The sequence below is a fragment of the Tenrec ecaudatus genome, chromosome 2 (assembly GCF_050624435.1).
Source record: "Tenrec ecaudatus isolate mTenEca1 chromosome 2, mTenEca1.hap1, whole genome shotgun sequence".
Lineage (NCBI taxonomy): Eukaryota > Metazoa > Chordata > Mammalia > Afrosoricida > Tenrecidae > Tenrec > Tenrec ecaudatus.
This window is the reverse complement of record NC_134531.1, coordinates 205025918-205048405: the sequence shown is the minus strand read 5'-3', so window position 1 is coordinate 205048405 and position 22488 is coordinate 205025918. Positions and strand designations below refer to the sequence as shown.

The 22488-nt window shown below is 47.2% G+C and overlaps 1 protein-coding gene across 1 annotated transcript; it reads right to left on the bottom strand.

Moving 5' to 3' along the window:
• Positions 1-1681: 1681 nt before the first annotated feature.
• LOC142439628 (E3 ubiquitin-protein ligase TRIM11-like) lies at positions 1682-22222 on the bottom strand. Its single transcript, XM_075542151.1, has 6 exons — positions 21752-22222; positions 17871-17966; positions 7291-7521; positions 6286-6308; positions 6088-6188; positions 1682-4702 (listed from the first exon to the last, which is right to left on the bottom strand). The coding sequence occupies exons 1-6, from the start codon at positions 22163-22165 to the stop codon at positions 4011-4013; spliced, it is 1557 nt and encodes a 518-aa protein (XP_075398266.1). The 5' UTR covers positions 22166-22222; the 3' UTR covers positions 1682-4010.
• Positions 22223-22488: the final 266 nt, after the last annotated feature.

Here is a 22488-nt window from a genome sequence, read left to right as displayed (position 1 = left end):
CACTGGTGGCCGGGTGGCAATTCAGAAGGTCGGTAGTTCAAAACCACTAGCTGCTCCTTAGGAGAAAGACTGGGCTTTCCACTCTCATGAAGAGTGAGAGTCTCTATTGGGTGGTATGACGTGTGGAGGAAATGCTAATAAAATTGTTTTTTAAAAAGTTACAGTCTTGAAAACCCACAGGGGGCAAGTCTACCTTGTTCTAGGATTGCTATGAATCAGCATTGCCTTGATGGCCGTGAGCTTGGGTTTTTTGTTTCGTTTTTGATGAGATCAAGTATGATATTGAACTCTTAGCTTGCTAGTGCGGCCATCACAAGAATACAAATGTATTTTCTCACAGATTAGGAGGATAAGTGCCTGAATTCAAATCAGCCTTCACTGGGGAAAAATTTTTTTCAGTTTTGTTCAAGTCCTTGGCGTTCACGTCTATGCGGCATTGACCTTGTCCCCATTTGTGCTGACTGGCCTCTGTCAAATCTGCTTTTTACATCTCAAGTCGCTAGGTTTAAGACACACGCTGCACCATTAGGGCCTCATTATCATAAAGAAAAGCCCATTCCCAAATGGTATTCCCACCGTGTGCATGGGGCTGGAGATCCAACATACATTTAGGGAGGATAGAATTCAATCCATAGAAGACTCCCTGAAGTATTTTCATAACCCTACGTTAGGTACCCTGATTCTAGATTCAAAACACACAAGCATACTACAGGTCATCTCCTTCCTCAGCAGTGACAAATTAGCACTCCCGTCTTTTCTTTCTCTTCCCTACTCCTTTCTTTATGCTTTATATTTGATTTAATGAAAGCTACAGATTAAAATGGAAGGGAATCATTTTTAGAGAAAAGAAGTGCCTGGCATTTAAAAGCCAATTTTCCACTTACAAATGCCTAGTTCGCCTCCTACAGTCAAAGCAGTCGTTTCATTTGCAGGGTCAAGCTTTCCTTTCCCGAGAGCAGACAAGAAGGGATGCTCGTGGACCACCACCGTTTCCTTTCCCAGGCGTGGGGCAGCCCGAGGTGGTGAGTTGGAGCACGAAGCAGACTTCCAAGAAGGAACGGCATTTCAGACGGAAGTGGTGTCAGCTCAGAATGAGGGGTGGCAGTGGGGGAGCCTAAGAGGTATTTGGGAATGGCAGGTGCTGCCTCCTGGGCGCAGAGCTCTCGAATGCAGCTCAAGGTTCGTAAGACCAAGCTCAGGGGCAATGATTCTCTAGGACTCAGAACTCAGAGCTTGTTACATTCATGGCTATGGTTTATGGCAGTGAAAGGGCACAGATTTTAAAAACCAACAAAGGACAAAGGAGCCCAGGGCAGGGCCCAGGAGAGTCTGAGAGCTCTCAGTCGACTCTCCCAGGAGTGTTGTATAGGAAGCACTTACTTTTCTCAGGAAAAATGTGTGACAGTAAACATGGAGTACTGCCAGCAATGGAAGCTCACCCAAATTTGGTGCCCAGAGAGTTGATTAGAGTTGACACCTGGCATCATCGCTCTAGATGACACTAACTTGGGTTACTGATACCATGTAACCCAAATGTCCCATATTGTCAAGAGTTTGGTGTGACTCAAAGTCCCCAGGTAAACAGTCATTTTTTAAATCATTTTATTAGGGGCTCATACAACTCTTAACACAATCCATCTATCCATCCATCCATCCATCCATCCATCCATCCATCCATCCATCCATCCTGTCAAGTACATTTGTACATATGCTGCCATCATCATTCTCAAACACCTGCTTTCTACTTGAGCTCTTGGTATCAGCTCATTTTCCCCTCCCTCCCCCCTGAACTCTTGATAATTTATAAATTATTTTGTCATATCTTACACCATCTGATGTCAGTCCCCCAGGGAGGAGGTTATATGTAGACCTTGTAATCTGTAGAGGAAAACTGTATATTTCATCATTGCTACACTGTACCCTGACTGGCTGGTCTCATCCTCGCAGCCCTTCTGCAAGGGGATGTCCAATTTCCCACAGATGGGCCCTGGGTCCCCACTCCGTACCCCCACTCATTCACAATGCTATGATTTTTGTTGTTGTTCTTTGATGCCTGATACCCGATCCCTTTGACACCTTGTCATCTCATAGGCTGGTGTGCTTCTTCCATGTGGGCTTTGATGTTTCTCAGTTAGATGGCCCCTTGTTTATCTTGCAGCCTTTAGGACCCCAGATTCTATATCTTTTGGTAGCTGGGCACCATCAGCTTTCTCCACCGTATTTGCCTATGCACCCGCTTTGTCTTCAGCATTTTTGTCAGGGTAGGCTAACAGGCAATATACTCTAAAAGTTTAAAGGTTAAAGGTTACCTCCTGGGACAAGGGGCAGAGTCATACCTTTCTTTGGGTAGGTTAATCTTTTTCTGCACAGAGGGCAAGGTGTGGTTTCCTTTAAGGTCTCCTCCAAATGCAGGGATCCCATTCCTATGTGAAGTGCATTCTGTGTTCAAACATTCCTACCTGAGACAAGATTCTCAGGGGTCATCACAACGCTGGGGTTTTCAGTTTGGAGAACTCAGGAGGGGATGCCTGAGGGTCTGCAGTCACTGAGGAGGTCACAGTGAGCAGGACAGTGACACAAACAGACTTGAATCTGACGTCTATTTAGGGCCGGAGCCTGCTTAGCGATTTGAGCCCCAACTGTTTTGCCTATCACAGAATTATTTATTTTGTGTGGCTTTTATAAGGAACACAATTACAACTATTTCTTACTTACCAACTATTTTATTATCTGCCATTCCATAGTTATGACCACAGTAAAAAAAATTATTTTGCACATTAACAATGTACATCCGGTAAAAATGAATGCAAAAATGAATGCAGAAGTGCAAGGGGAGAGTAATGCTGGCCGCGATGATGTCTTAGGTCCTGTGTCACCTTGGCTGGTCCATGACGCTCAGGCTGGCAAGTTGTGAGATGATGCAAACTGGTGATTGTGAAATGATCCAGTCTGCCTCCTTTTTTGTGATCTGATGTGATCACACGCAACTTCCACGTGATGCTGAGTTTTACATAAACTACCTGGTCTTTGGAGCCTAACCGTGTCAGTAAACTAGGAGTGGGTGTACTGGTTGGGGAAAACAAAACACTGTTCTGTTTAGGTTGGAATGTGACCAAGCAGCTATCATTTCAGAAAAGCGCATTAGGGCCTTTGTCCTCAGCCAGCGCTGTGGCTACAGTCCACGCACACAGAGGTCCACAGTCCACAGCTGAGGTTCGGTTATCCACACACAGGAGTTTGTTTCTTCTGGCTCCGGTAAGCCACCCGGCGCAGCTGTGCTCAGCGCTCACATAGGGAAACACATTCTTCTTTTTAGGACACCTGGTTATGTCTTCTTCGTATTACAGGTAGGAGTCACAAGGAGTTTTTGTTGTGGTTATGTATGCAGGGAGGATTTTTTAACCTACTGATGTTCACTTTTGATAGTAGAGACACACGGAATCCTTGTTAGGAAAGGGGGTGTTGGGTCTGAGAAGCCTCACAACAGTCATGAACCGCACTCTTTCCGGTATCAGAGTGAAGCTTCTTCTAGCGCTGGGGAAGCTCATCCTTCACGGAATCTGAAGTCCTGTCTTCCAGTCCACAACCGTTTCGTCTCCTGGTTGAACATCCCACTCCTTACTGCCCTGGTCACCTTCCTCTGAGCTGTCCATGCGCTTCTTGGCATGTGGAGCACTCTGTGTGGACCACAGAGTGAAGGCCGCCCTCCAGGTGGCCTGGGCCAGTGTGGTGATCACGTGGCAGCCTTTTCATTCTCTGCAGCGAGGTGGCCCTGACTCTGGGTGTTACTCAGTACCGGGGCTCATCAACTCCGTTCTCCCACCTAAGTCCTGATATGGTCACCTCAGCCACCCAGCACCTATGCTGGGCAGGTTCGTGCCTTGGAGTCCACCGCCCTCTCCTGATTCAGGATAGATAGAAGTAGCATCAGAGAAGAAATGGGCTTAGCTGGAGCAAATTGCTGAGCAAGGGTAGCCATCTGCTGAGGGGAGGCACAATTGGACAGATCCCTAATGGCTTCTTCCAGCATGCCCCTCTTCCGTCTGGGGCTGCTCTGAGCTAGGGGATCCAGCTGTGAAGGGGCTGGCGCTGGAGGCAGAGGCATCTCCAAACACAAACAGAGAGGGCTTTGATGAGCCCCTCAGAGAGGCCGCCAAAGGCTTCGCCCTCTCAGCAGAGGGCGAGTCCACGGCACCACCTCCTTGTTGGGAACAAATGGTCAGACAGGTCTGACACCAGGATGGTATGATGAAGACAGGCCGCAGTGGCCCTGTGAAACAAGCCTGGGTGAAGGTGTAGATGTTGGTTTCCTCATTCACGTTGTAGAAAGAGAGTTCCCCAGCCTCATAGTCCAGGAAAATCCCAATCCTGTTGTGAGGGGTTTTCGGAGAACTGAAGGCACCTGTCAGAATAAGGTCCCCCATGCACCAGAACCCGTAGTCAGGGGTCCAGGTAGCAGAGTCCTTCCTGTCGGCATCCTCTTTGCACACGCCAAGGAGCCAGCTTCCTCTGTCTCTCACCGCGACCTCCCAGTAGTGTCTGCCCGCAGACAGGCACGGGGAGCCCAGGACACTGGGAAAGCTTCCAAGCAGAGACTCTGTACCAGGCTGGACACGCCAGGGCTGGACTTGCAGCACCGTCCTTCGGTCCTTGGACAGGGTGAGGTGGGGGTGCATGCTCTCGGGGTCCAGGGTCGGCACCACTGCAATTAACAGGAGAAGGATCGGGTCACAGCACGCCACCCATTGGAACGACTTCCAATACTGCTGCTCCAATAGAGGGCTCAGCCCCACAGTGGAGAGCTAGTCTTTCAACGGCTGCTTCTCTGGGAAAAGATGCCGGCGGAAGGATAACTCCAGACTTGGGAGCCCGGATGAGGGAGCGTGATGTGATGCCACATCTAGGAAAGGAGGTGGGCACTCACAGGCCTCGGTCACCGCGAAGTCCCCTAACAACCGGGCTGGCACGAGAGGCCAAGGACAAGATGGATTCTGGGGCGGGGGTGGGCAGGGGCAGCCAGGATGGGAAGGAGGGATTTCCACGGGAGGGGGTGTGCAGAGAAAAGAGTAGGAGTGACGGCTGGGATGGAGGGGGCTCAGGGCAGGAGGGTGTGTGGGGGAGAAGAGATCAAAGGTTAAATGCCGCAGAGAGCACCTGGGCTCTGATGACGAAGCTACAGGTGTGGGAAATAAACGGCGTCCACCGGCGTTCTTTGGCCATACGTCCGTGGTGGGAAGTTTTCAAAAGAAAAGAGGGAAGAGGACAAGATGCCATTGGGCTTGGCCATCAAGAGGGCCGCGGTGGTCTTCAGGAGACACTTTCAGTTGCCACCACCCGGGCACGGCCTTTCTCCACCCCAGGAGTGGTCGCTCTTCTGAACCCACTTTTCCTGAGCGGATGTGTTCAGGGAGAGCGCCAACTAACCAGACTGCACACTGTCACTCCGAGTAAACGAGTCCAGGGTGGGGCCCGACAATCTCAGGAAGAGTGAATTATAACTATATGCTTAATAGTTACAGGAAAAAATGAAAACAGACCTCGAAAAGAACACTCTCCGTCCTTCCTTTTCATTTCATTATTCCAAGAGTTCCCATCATCTCGGAGCCAGGAGACTCCATGATACAGGCCATGTCTGGCTACACTTGATGGAGAACGGGCCGGCGGGAGGAAATGACGCGCATGCAGCTGGAGAACATGAAGGGATGGAAAGCAGCGTTTCCTTGAACTCACACCTTGAAGATGGCCTCATGCTAAAGGTCAAGGCTGGGCTCTCTGGGAAAGCATTCCATAGAAACTCAGTGCACAGAGACGGCTGGCGGGCTGCTCCTGGAGTCCTTTCATGTCCCCAAACACGCGCTGGTGGTGGTGGCTAGTTGCCACCAAGTTGACCCCAAGTCATGGTGGGCATGTGTGTGCAACACAGAGCTGCCCCACAGGCTGTGACCTTTCAGAAGTAGCTCGCCAGGCCTGTCTTCCTGTGCGCTTCTGGGTGGGTTCAAAACTCCAGCCTTTCAGCGATTAGAGGAGTGCTTCACTCACTGTTTTTGCTACTCAAGGAACTCTACAGCGCAACCCACGCCCCCTTACCTTGGAATCTCCGCAGTGTCTCTACCAGCCCCGGGACTTTGCACACAGTCTTTAGCTTCGTGGAAATGGCCTTCGGGGTCTGAAGCTTCAGATGTTCCACCCTAGAAGAAGCACATGGCCTGCTACCCTATTGCCCGGCAAGACACGGGACCACTGCATTTACAAAGCACACCCTTCAGCTTTCCACGGGCCACATACCTGCTCAGAATCTCTCCTAGACCCTGAGGAGTAAACAAAGACACTGGGTTAGCAGGGAGAATATGGAGGCATGCTTCAGGGGCCCCCAAGCAATCCTGGCCAAGCCCACACCTCAGGTCACAAACATATGCACATGATTCACAAAACCTTGTCTGCACTTGGGCAGTAGAAGATGATCGTTGTTAGTTGCCAATTGAGTCTTCCCATGGGGATCCCACGGGTGGGGAGTAGATTGGCTTTTTTTAACAGGTGTCTCTGAAGTTCACAATCACCAACCTTTCGCTAGTAGTTGAGTGTGTCACCACTCCCGCCACTCAGCCAACATTTACAAGTTTTATTCTTTTAAGATTCTAATGCACACATCTTTTGCCTAGAAGCAGCGGTTCTCAGCCTGTGGGTCGAGACCCCTTTGGAAGCCGAACAACCCTTTCACAGGGGTCGCCTGATTCATAACAGTAGCAAAATGACAGCTGTGAAGTAGCAACAAACATGATTTTATGGTGGGGGGGGGGGTCGTCACCGCAACATGAGGAACTGTCTGAAAGGGTCACAGCATTAGGAAGGTTGAAAAGCACTGGCTTAGAGAATCACCCATAGTTCACCTTTGAATCATGTGAAGGGCCGAGAAAGCACCTTTGTAATTTTGTTACATCACACAAAGCTTGGAGTTGGAGTCATAGTTGGCTTGGAAAGTCTCTGCTGGGTCTGTCACCTGCAGGGAGGGGTGTGGCCACTAGGGCATAAGGCTAAGAATAACAGAGTCCCTGTGCTTGGGACACACCGTCCCAGTGCCCGAGGGCTCCAGAGCCAGAGGACAGACGCCAGCATATCCTTCCGCGGGCCCCACGCACGTTCTTCTCCCAGCCGGCTCCACTTCCCCATGAGGGGCAGGAGGTCCAAACCAAGACCGTGCTACCAGCCTGAGGCTGCAATCTGTCCTCTCCCGGTCTCCCCTCTCCCCCCACAACCCTCCACCCCCACCTCTTGCCCAGGGGAGAGTGTCACCTGGAGCAGCTCCAAGGCAGGGCGCTGACTGCGTCCCTCTAGCTCAGAAATGAGCTCCTCCACTGTCTGGCTCTGCTGGGCCAGGATCCGCTCGTCTTCCCTCAGCGTCTGTCCCACGGCTACCTCCTCCTTGTCCAGCTCCTGCAGGATCCGAAGCTCCTCCTCGGCCAGCAGCTGCCGGAACTTCTCAAACTGGGACACGGTCTTCTGCTTCACCTTCTGCACCTTCACCTGGGGGTGAGGGACGAGTCAGGCCCAACTACCAGACACACACAGAGGGGTCACAGCCGTGGGAACCGCCACTCAGAAACGGCTGGGAGAGCTGATTATTACGTTTCCAGGAGGTTTGCAAGCCAGCTGTGAAACCCAGCCACTATTACAAATTATTGAAACTTGTCACCGCTAGCTGCTGTTGTGGTCAAGGCCCTGTTCCCCCACTACCCATGTCCTCCTCCTTTTTTCTTTCTTTTCTTTTTCCAGATTGGGTTTTAATAAAAGCAAAAGTAGTGGGCCCAATTCATTCAAGATCTGATTTGAGAGTAGAAAAACTGAACCTCTCTTGAAATCGAGCCAAAAGTCAGTCATTTGCTTCAACACACAACCTTACTCTAGTTCTCTAATGCTCCCCCCACCACCAGCTATCATGACCCCAGCTCTACCTTACAAATCTGGCTAGACCAGAACATGTACACTAGAATAGATAAGAGCCCTCGACACATGAAATCCAGGACAGATAAACCCCTCAGGAACAATCATGGGAGTAGCGATACCATGAGGGTAGGGGGGAAGGTGGGGGGAGAAGGGAGAAAAAGGGGGAATTGATTGCAATGATCAATGTATAACCCCCTTCCCCCCTAAGTGGGATGAACAGTAGAGACATGGGTGAAGGGAGACAGAGGATGATGTAAGATACGAAAATAATAATTTATCAAGGGAGGGAGGGAATAAAGAGGAGCTGATACCAAGGGCCCAAGTAGAAAGAAAATGCTTTGAAAATGATGATGGCAACATATGTACAAATGTGAGTGATACAATTGATATACGGATTGTTTGTTATAAGGGCTATAAGAGCCCCCAGTAAAATGATAAAAACAAAAAACCAATCTGCTAGTCTGGCTATTTGAACTTTAAACCCATACTGCCCCACATGGCAGCCACTGGCCACCCAAGCCTACAGGACACTTGCATGTGACTAGTGATTAGAAATGCAAGGGCTGTGAGCGGAGACCTTAGCATAAAAAGGAAATGCAAAATAGCTCATGAATGATTTTATTATTGATGACATCCTGAAATGATCAACATTTTGAATGTTAAGTAAAATGTATTATTAACATAAAACCACTTCTTTCCTTTTGATTTTTAAAAATGTTGCTTGTAGTGTATGCCTCTTAGAAGGGATGGCTTTGAAAGTAATCCTTCTTCCTGGATTGTTTTCTCCTAAGTGCTTTCTTGCCACTCCCCCATGCTGACTCTTACAAATGACCTTCCTTCCTCTCTGGCCTTTCCTGTCTTCGTCCTCTCCTTCCTTTATTCCTGTAGGCTCTCATGTCCCTGCAGCTGGCGGGCTGACCTGGTCACAGCACTGTCGCTCTTACAGTCCCAATCAGAAGTAAATTTGGAATTTCTTTGACTGGCCTTTAAGTAGTTGGTCTCTCAACCCTGAATCCATTTCCTTCTAGGACCTTTGTTGGTGGAGTCCTCCTCTCAACTAATGGTTTCCATTCGTGATTCTCAGGGTCTCCAGTAGGATAGATAACCTTTTATGGTTTAAAAAATTCTGATGCCTGGAGGTCTTGCGAGAGAGTCTGGGTAAGAACCATGCTTCTACAATTTATTCCTGTGTGACTTTGGGCAAATTTCTTACCCTCTCTGGTCTTCCTATCTCTCTCTGTCAAATAGGGTTGTAATGGTACCTGTCTACGGATGTTATGAGGCTAGAATGAGCTAGTTTAGAAAGTGTTCCATTTGGTTTAGCTAATAATTTATTTCATCTTCAGGGAACGCTTGGCATGCGTATGTGGTATGCATCCAGGCTGTGGTTACTGGTGCCAGGCACAGGTGAGTTGGCGCCGACTCGCTGTGACCCTGTGCACCACAGGATGAAACGTGGCCTGGTTCCATGCCGTCATCACCACCATTCCAATGTTGGAGCCCTCGTTGCAGATATTTCGTCAATCCATCTTGTTGAGGGCTTTCTTTTTATTCCTGACTCTCTACTTTATCATGCATGATGTAAAAACCCGGGGATACTGAACTACTTTCAAGCTTTCCGGGGGGAAAACCTCTGACATTTATCTCTGAAACAAGAGTAGCTGGCTTCCTTCCCAGAACCAGAGAGTGGCTACTGCAGAGAGGTTATGCACTAGATGTTGAACTAGTGCATAAAGGCCCGACTGCTTTTTAACTTCATACAGCATGTGCACCTGGCTCTGCTTTCACAGAGGGCTGACGTGTCCCCTTGCCTGGCCTTTCGAAATCAGAGAAAACTTAGTTTTGAACAGGGCCTCCAGGGAGTGGGCCAATATGACTAGATGTTCTTTAAGTCAGTGTTCGTCCTACTGTTGCCACATTTGAAGGTGTTACCCAGTCACCTGGAGACCAGGGTGCAGTGTGTCCAAGAACCAGCGACTGGACAATCAGTACCTTGATGTGCACATGTGCTGCAATGGACCTTCAGAAAGGCAAGGGGATTGCTGTCGAGTGTGAATTCTGCTTTTTATGGAGCGGGTTTACCAAGTTCCTCATTCAGTCATTTGGAAATGCCTTTCTCCTTTCCTGTTGTCTGCAATGGCACTGTACCACCCTGAGAGGAGGAACAAAGGGATTGGGGGAGGGCAGAAAGGGTGCTTTGGCCAGGGCAAAACCCCAAAGGGCCCCAGAGATGAATCACCACTTCCTGCCCCCACTGCAGACCAGTGAATGGGAAGTTAGTCTGCAAAGTGGACACTCATTACCCTCACTACACCTCTAGGCTAGAGCTGCTATCTTGAGCAATGAGGTAAATCCAACTACTGAGGACAAGGCAGAAACTAGGCATTCCAGAATAAAGTTGCCAAACCAGCCCTGCCAGTCTCTGTTTGAGAGAGAGAGAGAGAGATAGAGAGAGAGAGAGAGAGAGAGAGAGAGAGAGAGAGAGAGAGAGAGAGAGAGAGAGAGAGAGAGAGAGAGAAAAGGTGATCTTGTTTAAGTCACTGCTCTTTGAGGTTTCTGTCTGTCACCAGAAGAAGCCCTGGTGGTGTGGTAGGTTACGAATTGGGCTGCTCACTGCAAGGTTAGCAGTTCAAACCCGCCAGCCTCTCCTAGGAAGAAAAATGAGACCATCTGCTCATGTAAATCTTTGCAACCTCTGAAACCCAAAGGGACACTTCTAGTCTGTACTGCAGGGGTGCTCGGAGTTGGAATAGAATCTAAGGCAATAGGTTTGGTTTGGCTCAATCTGCGGAAAAATGTATTCTCCAAAACACTTCACTTCTTTTTTTTTTTAATCCCCTCTTTATTTTTCCCACTTCTTCTCCTTATTCTCTTCTTCTCCGGACTTTTCCATGTCCTACTTCTAGTGATTTCTAGTCACCCGAACCTCTCTGCCGCAGAGCCCTCGGCCGTGACATCGCAATTCTTTCGTCGGAATGCCCGACTAGTAGGGGAAACAGTTCTCGTGCACCTGCTCCCTTAGGAGAATGGGGCCTCCACCAATTGATCCTTAAGACAACTAAGGGTGTGTTAGAAGGGAAAGCTATGGGAGATTTAAAGCAGTCCTGAAACTCAGGCTAGGAATGTAATCATGATCTATAAGAAATAATGTGTGGGCACCATGCACGGAAGGTTCAAAACAACCAATAAAACAGATCCATTGAATTAATTCTGATTCATGGAGACCCACATGCATCAGATAACTATTCCATAGAGTTTTTGATGGCTGATATTGTGGAAGATTACAAAACCTATTTTCTTTTTTAATGAAAAGATCATTGTATTGGGGATTCCAACAGCTCTTATAACAATCCGTAAATCAATTGTATCAAGTATATTTGACATAGGTTGCCATCATTATTTTCTAAACATTTACTTTCTAGTTGAGCCCTTGGTATCAGCTCCTCTTATCTCCCTCTTTCCCTCCCTTTCCCCTCGTGGACCCTTGATAAATTATAATTATTTTTATATCTTATACCAACTGCTGTCTCCCCTCCCCCATGGTTTCTGTTGTGTGTCCCCCTGGGGCGGTGGGATGGGGCTGTATTTATGCATCGATCATTGCAATCGTTTCCCCCTTCTTCTCCTCCTCTCCTCATTTCCCCCCTACCCTCCTGGTATCACTACTCCCATTCCTGGTCCTGGATTTCTTATTTCTTATCTGTATCTGTACATGCTCCAGTCTAACCTGCAGTGAAAGTCAGGACTGGGGTCATGACAGTGGGGGTGAGGAAGCCTCAAGGAACCAGAGGAACAGTGTGTGTTTCATTGGTGCTATGCTGAGCCCTGGTTGACTTATTCCTTCCTTGTGACCTTTCTGTGAGGGGATGTCCCATTGTCTACAGATGCGTTTTGGGTCTCTTCTCTGACCCCCATCTTTTCAGAGGCACCTTTGGGTGGACTCAAACCATTAACCCTTCAGTGAGCACATTCGTGATGTACAAGGACACCGTTGTTGAAAATACAAAACACCCTGGCATTACCAAAGAGTTATACCTATCAGATCGCACATGATTTTTTTTTGCATTCAAACATTGCCCTCTAAATAGATTTTCAACCAGATTTCATCTGAATCAAGAGGGTGCATTGTGTTTGTGACTATGTGAATAGTAACCATACGAGCTAGGCTGGCTATGTTAACATAAGAGAAGGTATATCATAAACCCAAAAGAATGTTACTATCCCCAAAAAGGGATACTGTATAATGAATAAAGGTCGATTCATGAAAAAGATGCAACAATTACCATCATGTGCACCCCAACAACAAAGCTTCAAAATCCCATGAAACAAAAATATCAGAATAAAAGAAACAATTACAGACATCAATAGTTCCGTCTCGATGATGGACAGAATAACCCGGAAAATGTCCCCAAGAAAATAGAAGACTTACTAGACTCCACCATCAACCAGCGCAATCAAACTGACCTCCATAGAACACCCAACAACAAAAACAGAAGATACGTTCTGAAGTGTAGGGAAGACAAGCTGGGTTAAAAAACAAGTTCCAATCTTATGAGCCTTGAAGTCATAGGACATGTGTTTCCAAACAAAGCAGAGATTAATTGAAAGTCAACAACAGAAGAGAAATTGGGAGATTCTGAAGGATTTGAAAGTTGAACATAATTCGAAAGAACGCATGTTTAAGAGGACACCATGGAACAATTAGGGGAACTTTGAGCGGAATGACAATGACATCAGCACACCTAAAGTAAGGAGATAATAAGTGTTCAAAGGGAAATTCATTCTTGTAATGAGCACACTAGAAGTGAAAGGAAATTTCAAACCAATAGCCTACACTTCTACTTTCAGAAATCAAAGAAAGCACCAAGGACAGCCCAAACAAGCCAGAGGAAGAAAAGAACAAATACTAAGCTGGAAACCAATATTAAAATATGAAGAGCAAAACAATAGACACCGCCTATGAAATCAAAACTTGTTTCTTGAAAAGATCAGGGAGAAAGAAGAGGTGTAAAATCAGAAACAAAAGAGGAGCGATCACTACCAGCTTTACGGTAATCAAAAAGACAACAAGGGGGCAATTGTAAACAACTTTATGTCAAAAAAATTAGACAACTTAGATGAAATGGAAAAATTCCTACAAAGACAAAAATTACAAAATAGTTTACACTATCAAAACAGACAAACAAACTGATTGCCATCAAGTAAATTCCAATTCATAGCAACTCTAAGGACAGAGTAGAAAAGCCCCTGTGGATTTGAAGATCGTAACTCGTTACAGGAGCAGAAGGCCTCACTTCTCTCCAATGGAGAAACTGGTGGTTTCCAACCGCTGACCTCTCTGATAGCAGCCCAGTGCATAGCCCGTTGTGTGACCAGGTCTCTTCAATTTAGACTAAAGAAACTGAATTAATATTAATTAATTCAAACTCTCACGCAAAGAAAATCTCAGAGGACTTTACTGATGAAGTAAGGTTTTTTGGGGAAAAAAATACTGATCCTTTGTAAATTCTACCAGAAAATAGGAGGAGGGCACACTTCCCAACAATTCTCCGAAGTCAGTGTTACCCTGATACCAAGGACAAGTGACATCACAAGAAAAGAAAACCATCACAAACCAATCTACTTCTTATTTAAAAAAAAAAAAAGCAAAACCTTAATGCCATCTAGTCTGTTTCAACTCATAGAGACCCCATGAGACAGAGCAGAACTGCAGTTGTGCATCTCCAAGCTGTAAACCTGTATGGGAGCAGAGAGCCTGACCTTTCTCCTCTGGAGTGGCTAGTGGGTTCGAAGCCTTGACAGCAGCGAAGCGATCAGTGAATCAATAGTCCATATATTGGTGCGAAAATTCCCCCAAATAATAGACAACCAAAAAATTAGTAACCCTAGTACAACTCAACTCAATGCCATCAAGCTGATCCCAACTCACAGTAACCCTGTCGGATGGGTTGAACCACCCCTTGGGACTTCCAAAACATAGCCCTTTACAGGAGCAGAGGGCCTCAGATTTCTCCCACAGAGAGGCTGCTAACCCCCCATGCCACAATGTAAATTAATTAATCCCAGGAATATAAGACTGTTCTAACATCTCAAAATCAACTTAGAGTAAGATATTTGATTAGAAGAAAAGAGGACAACCCCCCTCAGGATAATTTCAATAGGTGTAAAAAAAGTATTCCACAAACTCTAACACCCATTCATGACTAAAAGCAAGATGAAAATTTTTTAAAAAATTGAATAATCTAGGTGTAGACAGAAATTCCTCAATATGGTAAGGGGCCACCAATGAAAAATTGCAGAAACATCCAACTTAATGGTGAAAGACTGGTTGTTTTTTCCTACTGGGAAGAGCAAGACAATCATATCTGCTTCTACCAATTACTTTTAACATTATATTGGATGTTTTAACCAGAAGGAGCAGACAAGTGGGGGAGGAAGGGTATATAGATTGAAAAAGAGGGACTAATACTGCCTTGATTCACTATACAGAAAATCATATGGAACACAAACATGCACCATACACACAACCACTAAAATTAACATGAATGGCAACTTTACATGATTCAAAATCTGTACACACAAAAATTTCTGTATTTTTGAAGAAAAACTGACTGATGTATTTGAACTGTGGTTTTGCCAAACAGTGACTAAAATATGGACTGGCAGAAGAATGAACAGATCTGTGTCAGAAGTACAGCGAGAATGCCGCTTACAGGTGTGAACAGTGAGATTTTTGACTCAATTATTTAAAAACATTATGAGTCGGAACCCACTTTATGCGATCTACTACAAACACTAAAGTCATACCGAAATCAGTTGTCCTGCAAAAATCAACCACATGTCCATAGATCGTATAAGAACGACTGTGTAGAGACCACAGGAAAAGAAACATCCAAGAATGCACCGAGCGAGACACAGATAGGGCAAGGGTAGAACTGTTCGCTTGGGTTTCCAAAACTAATCCTCTGCAGGAGTAGAAAGCCTCATCTTTCTTCTGTGGAGCAGGGAAAATCCTTTATTAAATAGCAATATCAAAACATCAAGCAATTATTTCTTGGCATATTCTCCACCTTTGTGTGCACACTTCAGAAAGCAGTGTTTTCGCCTCTCTCCAACGCTTCCAAAAGAATCCTGTGCCCTTTGATTCACACCACGGCAAAACCACAGTTATGCTAGCCTCAAGGGAGTCAAGTTGTGTTTCTTTTCATGTTCTTTGAGTTTTGTGAACAAAAAGAAATCTGAAGGGCCAGACCAGGAATGGATGGTAGATGGGGCAAGGTTTCCCAAGGACAGTCTTGTAGGACATCCCTTGCGACCCTCAGAGAATCAGCAGGCAAATTGTTGTTAAGGGAAATTTCCCCCCCCTGAACAATTTTCCTGATTTTTCTTGTCAATATCCCTTGGATATTATAAAATCAGTCCTCATTGTAGTAATAATTTTTAAAATAAGAATTAATACCAAACTAGTCAGAAGGAGTTGGGGATTCAAAAAGTCTCAAAAGTCCAACTTCTGCAAGATCTTCTCCATTTCCCCCCCTACTTCTCCCTTAAGTAAACTCCCTTGCATCTCTGGGTTCTGCACAATGCTACAGTGTCCCACAGAAGTCGCAACAGTTTAACGACAGGTGAATCCTATTATCTTCCCCTCCTTTAGCATAGCCACCCATGGAAAGCCGTGTGGTGGGGGGTTATGCTGTGTATCAAGGGTGCAGTTTAATTACCATATGACCCTTCATCCAAATATAATCATCTACTCTCTATTGCCAGACTGTATCTTATTTATGCACAGATGACCTGGGGCCTAGCAGGATAGTTCCAGTACGCATTGGCCTCTTACTAATCTTAATCAGCCAAGCGTTCCCCAGGCCACTCCGAAGCAGTTTTTCTCCCGTCAGCTGTAGCATATCATGGGTTACCTCCATCGCAAGTAACAGTAACCAAGATAACCAGTACACAAAGAGTGACTCAGTTCACACCCTCAGATCTTAATCTCATTCTAGTCCTGTTTCTTATCAGATTATGCCTTCATAAATGGGACCAGAGCCACAGGCATATGAAACCCACAATTTTATCACTTAAGGGATATAGCTAGAAGGGCCATATTAATTGAGTATCGCTCAACCATAACCTTCTTAGCCGACCTCTCTGCCTTGAATTAATCTTTGCAGTTTTCCCAACCTTCCTCAAAATGCTTGATCCATTTAAAAACTTGTTTTATGTGGGGTAGCATTCCTATAAACTTGTTACAAAGGTTTAATGATTCGGAAAGATGTCTTCTTCAGTTTTGTTAAGAATGTGTAATGAGCTCTAACCATTTTATTCCATGGCACAAGTACATCCTATTTTGGAATGCACCCTCACAAGACTAAACCAAGGATACTACCAAGTGAGCCTGTCTGCAGCCATTCATTGATCGCCAAGACATGTTTAAAAACATCTTGTTTAGAATAAACCCATGCATATATGAACTGAAAACCTACGAGCAATATATCTATTTTTTATTTATCCTCAAACTTTGTACACTTATTAGAAGATTTGACTTTAGAAAGATGCCGCATCTCAAATTGATCGACAGGTTAAATGTGTTCCTATTAAGGTTCCAAATGGGTTTGGCGATATATACAAACTCAGTGTACAATAGAAAGTTAGGGATGTGAAATAGCTAGAGCAGCTTTGAAGAAAGAAAAGGAATCCAGGTGAGGAATCACTGTGCCCTAAATGCTACTCCAGGAGCTCCGGGAGCGCTGAGGGTTCTCACCATGTCCAAAACTCTAGGCACGAGTCAAAGGTCTGGACTGGATAACAAACGAGGCTGTCTCTCCATGCACTTGCCGGTCAGGGATAAAAGGAACAAACGGAAACTTAAAAATGTTATGCTCGGTGAAAGAAGCCAGAAGAAAAGGGCCACCTACTGTCTGACTCCATTTACATGAACTTGGCAGAACGGCAGCTTTATCAAGACAGAAAGTAGATGACTGGTTTGCCTGGGACTCAGCGTGGGGGAGGAAGGGATTGCACGTAAGCACAAATAGGCAGGAGGGATTTTTTAGGGGATGGGAATGTGCTAAAAAGGAATTGTAGTGATGGCAAATGCACCAGAAGTCGCAATAAAGTTGTCATGAAAAGTAACTAAGTGTAGGAAGTCTGGCAATTTCTGGATTTCTGCCTGAGGAACCCTGGTGGCACAATGGTTAAGTGCTCAGTTGCTAAGAATAAGGGTGGAGGATCGAACCCACCAGCTTCTCTAGGAAAGACCTGGTGGTGTGACCTGGTGGTGTGCCCCCATGAAGCGTCCAGCCTCGTTCCTCTCTGTCTGCCAGGGTCACGATGACTTGTCACCGAGTCAACATCACACAGCACACTCTTAGCAATAGCTAGCAGAGTGCTCTTTCACACTCCCGGCCACGCCCCCTAAGTTAGCAAGGAATTCAGTCAGGTGTGTTTGTTTCGAACAAAACCGACGAGAATCGAATGAAGTAAAAGAGTGCATCAATAGGGCTACTTAATATCATCTTTTCTCCTCCAACTGCACACATAGTTTCACACGTATGTGTGTGTCAGGATAACGTGTTTACAGTGCATATTAGTGAAAAATGTCCCCAAAGCACTAACCTAGAACATGTAAAATTCCTCCCTAAGTTGAAGAAAAGATCATATTTCTCCAACAAATGCTACAATCGAGTCCCCAACTGGTGACGTTACCATGAGTGCTAAAGGTCAGTGAGTAGCCCCCTCCCTGCCCCCCTGCCCCCCAGCTTCTCTGTCAGGGTTTCAGCCCACTGTCCAACAGCCTGCTGAGGTGGCGGACTCCAAGTGGGCTCTCTGACAAGTCGCACTGCTGCTCTAACTGATCCACCTGCGACTCCAGGGACAGGTGGACGATGAGTCTCTTAGGCCGGCACACTTCCCAGGTCGGCCCGGCTACTCACCTGCCAAGCTTCCGAAATTTTCACGCCTTCAGCTTGTAACTTGAGAGCTTTCTTCATCTCTTTCCTCAAATCTTCCAACATCTTTGGGAACATTTCCTGCAGGAGAGTGGAGAGGTTATCTTCCTTAAGTACATACCATCACATTCCACTGAGCATCGGCACGATGGGAAAAGGGAAAACAAACTACAGGTACTTCGCATCCATTGACTCAAGCAGCATGTACTGTGTGCTGGGGCTCAGAGACGGCACTGCAGGCCAGGTGTTGGGCTTCTAAGCACAAGGTTGGAGGTTCAAACTTGTCAGCCACTCTGCAGGAGAAAGATGAGGCTCTCTGCTCCTGTCAAGAATTACAGCCTTCGAAATCCTGAGTACAGTCTCTGTGAGGCCAAACCAAATCAATGGTAGTAGGTTTGGTTTGACTGGGTGTCTTGGGTGGCTGAATGATAGGGCACAGGTGAATTCCCTTTGGAGAAGACCCCAAACTGTGTGGGATGGTAAGCAAGACCCTGCAGTGTATGGTTTGGATCAAATATTGCATTATAAGCTCATGATTTTCAAAATGTCATATAGTCGTATTTTTCAAATACAAGATGTCTGCTGTTGTTGTTATATGCCTATAAGTTGATTCCAACTCAGAGACCCTGCATGACAGAGCACTGCTTTATGTGTGTCCTGGGCTGTAACCTTTACAGGGGTAGTCTGCCACATCTTCCTCCTGCGGAGAGTTCCGATCGCTGACCTTTCAGTGGGCAACTGCGTGCTTCCCCACAGCACCAGCAGGGCTGCTGGAAAGGCCCAGTACAATGAGCACTACCGCCTGTATTTTGATTCCTACGCACTCTGCCCCGCGGACCGGGACGTGGCGGATTCTTGGTCTGCCCTGAGAAGTGACAAGACATTGCGCTGGAGACACAGTGTGGGAATTGTGCCCGAACTGATCCCACTACACTGAGGCAAAACACTAAGGGTGTGCAACAGAACAGCAAGGGGAGCAGAGCAACGAAGTCCTTGGGAAATACCAAAAATAGACTGTGGGGCCAGGGCGTGGCACCCCATTAGATTCTACCAGAAAACACTCCTAAAGGTCAACAAACAGACCTTGAACTACTAATTGGCTTTTCTTTTGTGTCTTTGGTTTTGTATTCATTTGTTCCTTTGTTTTGCTCTGTTGTTTTTGTGCTTATTGTCTCTGCAAGTCTATTTAGATAAGATAAGCGGGATAAACAATGTGGAACAGAAAACAACAGGACCAATGGTTCCAGGGGACACAGGAGAAGGGAGGTGGGAGGCAGGGGAAACGAAGTGGGTGTTAACAAACCCAGGGACAAGGCAACAACAAGTGATCTAAGTCAATCAATGCTGAAGAGGGTGTAGGAGGTCTGGTAGGTCTTGATTGAGGGCAATGTAACCGAGAGGAATTACTGAAACCAAAACGAAGGCTGAACATGATAGTGGACAAGAGGAAAGTAAAGGGAAATAGAGGAAAGAACTAGGAGGCAAAGGGCATTTATAGAGGTCTAAATACAGGCATGTACATACATAAAAATATTTATATATGATAATAGGGAAATAGATCTATGTACATATATTTATAGGTTTAGTATTAAGGTATCATATGGAGATTGGGCCTCTACTCAAGTCCTCTCTCAACACAAGAACACTTTGTTCTAATAACCTGACATTCCATGATGCTCACCCTCCCGACACTATTGCTGAAGACAAAGTGGATGCATAAGCAAAAAAAAAAAAAAATGTGGTGAAGAAAGCTAGTGGTGCCCAGCTATCAAAAGATATAGAGTCTGAAAAAAAAAAAAGATATAGAGTCTGGGGTCTTAAAGGCTTGAAGATAAAAAAGAGACCATCTAGCTGAGAAACAGCAAAGTCCACATGGAAGAAGTACACCAGCCTGATCATATGGTGTTGATAGGATCAGGTATCAGGCATCAAAGACCCAGAACAAAAAATCATATCAATGTGAATGAGGGGGAGGGCGGAATGGAGACATAAAGCCCATCTGTAAACAATTGGACATCCCCTTACAGAAGGGTTTCGGGGAGTAGACAAGCCAGTCAGGGTGCAGTATAGCACTGTTGAAACATACAATTTTCCTCTAGTTCAGCGGTTCTCAACCTGTGGGTTGTGACCCCTTTGGGGGTCGAAAGACCCTTTCTTTCTTTTTAAAAAATTTATTAAAAGATCATTTTTGAAATACCCCTCACAGGGGTTGCCCGATTCATAACATTAGCAAAATTACAGTTATGTAGTAGCAACGAAAATAATTTTATGGTGGTGGGGGGGGGTCACCACAACATGAGGGTAGTGGCATTAGGGAGGTTGAGAACCACTAGTTCTTTAGTGCTTCTTTCTTCCCACCATCATGACCCCAATACTACCTTAAAAATCCAGCTAGGCCAGAGCATGTACACTGGTACAGATAAGAGTTGGAGACACAGGAAATCACTAGTACAGATAAGATTTGGAGACACAGGAAATCCAGGACAGATAAACCCCTGAGGACCAATATTGAGAGTAGCAATAGCAATACCAGGAGGGTAAGAGGCAGGTGAGGGGAGAAAGGGGGAACCGATCACAAAGATCTACATAAAACCCCCTCCCAGGGGGCCAGACAACAGAAAAGTGGGTGAAGGGAAAAACTGGTCAATGTAAGACATAAAATAATAATAACTTATAAATTATCAAGGGTTCATTAGGGAAGGAGGGGCAAAATGAGGAGCTGATACCAAGGGCTCAAGTAGAAAGAAAATGTTTTGAAAATGATGATGGCAACATATGTACAAGTGTGCTAAATGATGGATTGTTATAAGATTTGTAAGAGCCCCCAATAAAATAACTAATAATAAAAAGGGTATGGGGTGGAGTGTGGGTATGTCTGGGGTTGCTGTATGTGAGCCTATGCATGTATTTGTAATACAGAGCTAGGCAGGAGAATGAGGAATCGGGGCAGGTGGGGATGAGGATCCAGGCTGAGTGGGGCAAGATAAGGAATAATGACAGAGGCCAGAGGGGAGGAGACAGAGCCAAGCCCATCTGAAAGTCTCCTGGCAAGAGGCAAGGGGCGGAGCTGGACTTGGGCAGTAGGTGTGGGGACAGGAGGGTCGTGGGGGCTAGCCAGAATGAATGAGAAGGTGATCGTTAAGAGAACTATATAAGCGAAAGGGAGGTAAAGGCACACTTCCCTCAGGCCTCCCCGGTACAATGGAAGGAAAAGCCCATTTCCTATCAGTAGAGATAGTGAAAGGGTGCGGGCAGGGGAGAGGTAGGCTTGCACTTCCTCTGCAATGGCGGAGTGGAGCTCTAGGGTGCTGGGGTACCCAGGACTGGAAGGGGGAGGGGAGCTACCGAAAGCCAGCCAATAGCAGAAGACCTGCTAGAAAGCTGACCAATGGTGGAAGGTCTGCCATTAGCGGACAAGAACCCCACGCTCCTCATTCTGCTAGGCCCCTGGGATTAAGCAGGGGCCCCTTGGTGCCCCGTGACCATGGACTTCCCTCAACAAGCTCCCTTGTTCTCTTCAAACCTTTCCTGACCCTGGTCTGCCTGCTAGCCCTCACCCGAATTCTTTCTTGTGAGCAGGGTACGAGAACAGAGGAGAGGCTCAAAACCTTCCATCTCCTGGTAACAGCAGGGCCCCAGGTAAGGTGGGGCCAGCTGTGGAAGGGCCAGGTGGGCAAGGTGGAGGCGCCCCGGCAGAGGGATGGTTAGGTGCCCAGGGTCACGAGCAGACAGGGCGCAGAGCGATCCAGGTGGGGTGTGGACCGGGGCAAGGCGCCGAGGCTCCCCGGTCAGCGTATGAGACGCAGTCCAGCCAGGAGGGGACCAGGGCCGGGCGGAGGGCTGGCACCGAGGGTGCCCGTGCTCACCCGGTAGGTCTGCGCCGCCTCCTCCAGGGGCGCCACGCGGTGGGCTCGGTGCTCCAGCGAGCGGTCGCACACCACGCAGATGAGGCTGTGATCGTTCTGGCAGAAGAGCTTCAGCGGCTCCAGGTGCTCCGCGCACAGGTCGCCGGGTTCCGCGCGGCCCTGCGCCGGCCCGAGGCGCGCGAGCGCCGCGGCCACCCTCCCGAGCGGCCGGTTGGGCCGCAGGCTGTGGGGTGCGCACGGCTCGCGGCATTCCGGGCACGGGAAGGGCGCGTCCCCGCAACCCCGACTCTGGTCAACGCAGACGCGGCAGAAGTTGTGGCCACAGCCGAGGGACACGGGCTCGGAGAAGAGGTCGAGGCAGATGGGGCAGGTGGCCTCGTCCTGCAGGTCCCGGGCCAGGCTCTGCGTGGCCATGGCGCCGCTGGGCTGAGTTTCGATTTCTAGTTCCTGTGGCGGGAGGGGCCCAGCGCCCGTTCCCCGCCCCGGGAGGGGTGGGGCAGCACCCAGCTGGGACCGCTCAGGCGGATGACCAGCACCAAGCGGGCAGGACTAGTCCTAATGGGTGGGGAGCTGGGCTGGGAAGAGTGAGCTCTTGGGCACGGGGTTCCGCTGAGGAGGTGAGATTACCAAACCCTTGCGTGATACTCTTGGAATGAGTGATTGGTATGGTACCTCAATAAACTGTTTTGAAAATTCCACAGTTCAACCTTTCTGTGCCTGTGATCTCTGGTAGTGGG

What these genes read in the sequence shown, in the direction of transcription:
- LOC142439628 (XM_075542151.1), bottom strand. Translation starts at nt 22,165, where the DNA reads ATGGCCACGCAGAGCCTGGCCCGGGACCTGCAGGACGAGGCCACCTGC. An exon ending in AAATTTCGGAAGCTTGGCAG is followed by an intron (nt 7,522 to 17,870) that starts GTGAGTAGCCGG and finishes CCTCACCCCCAG; the next exon opens with GTGAAGGTGCAGAAGGTGAA. An exon ending in GACACTGCGGAGATTCCAAG is followed by an intron (nt 4,703 to 6,087) that starts GTAAGGGGGCGT and finishes TGTTAATTGCAG; the next exon opens with TGGTGCCGACCCTGGACCCC.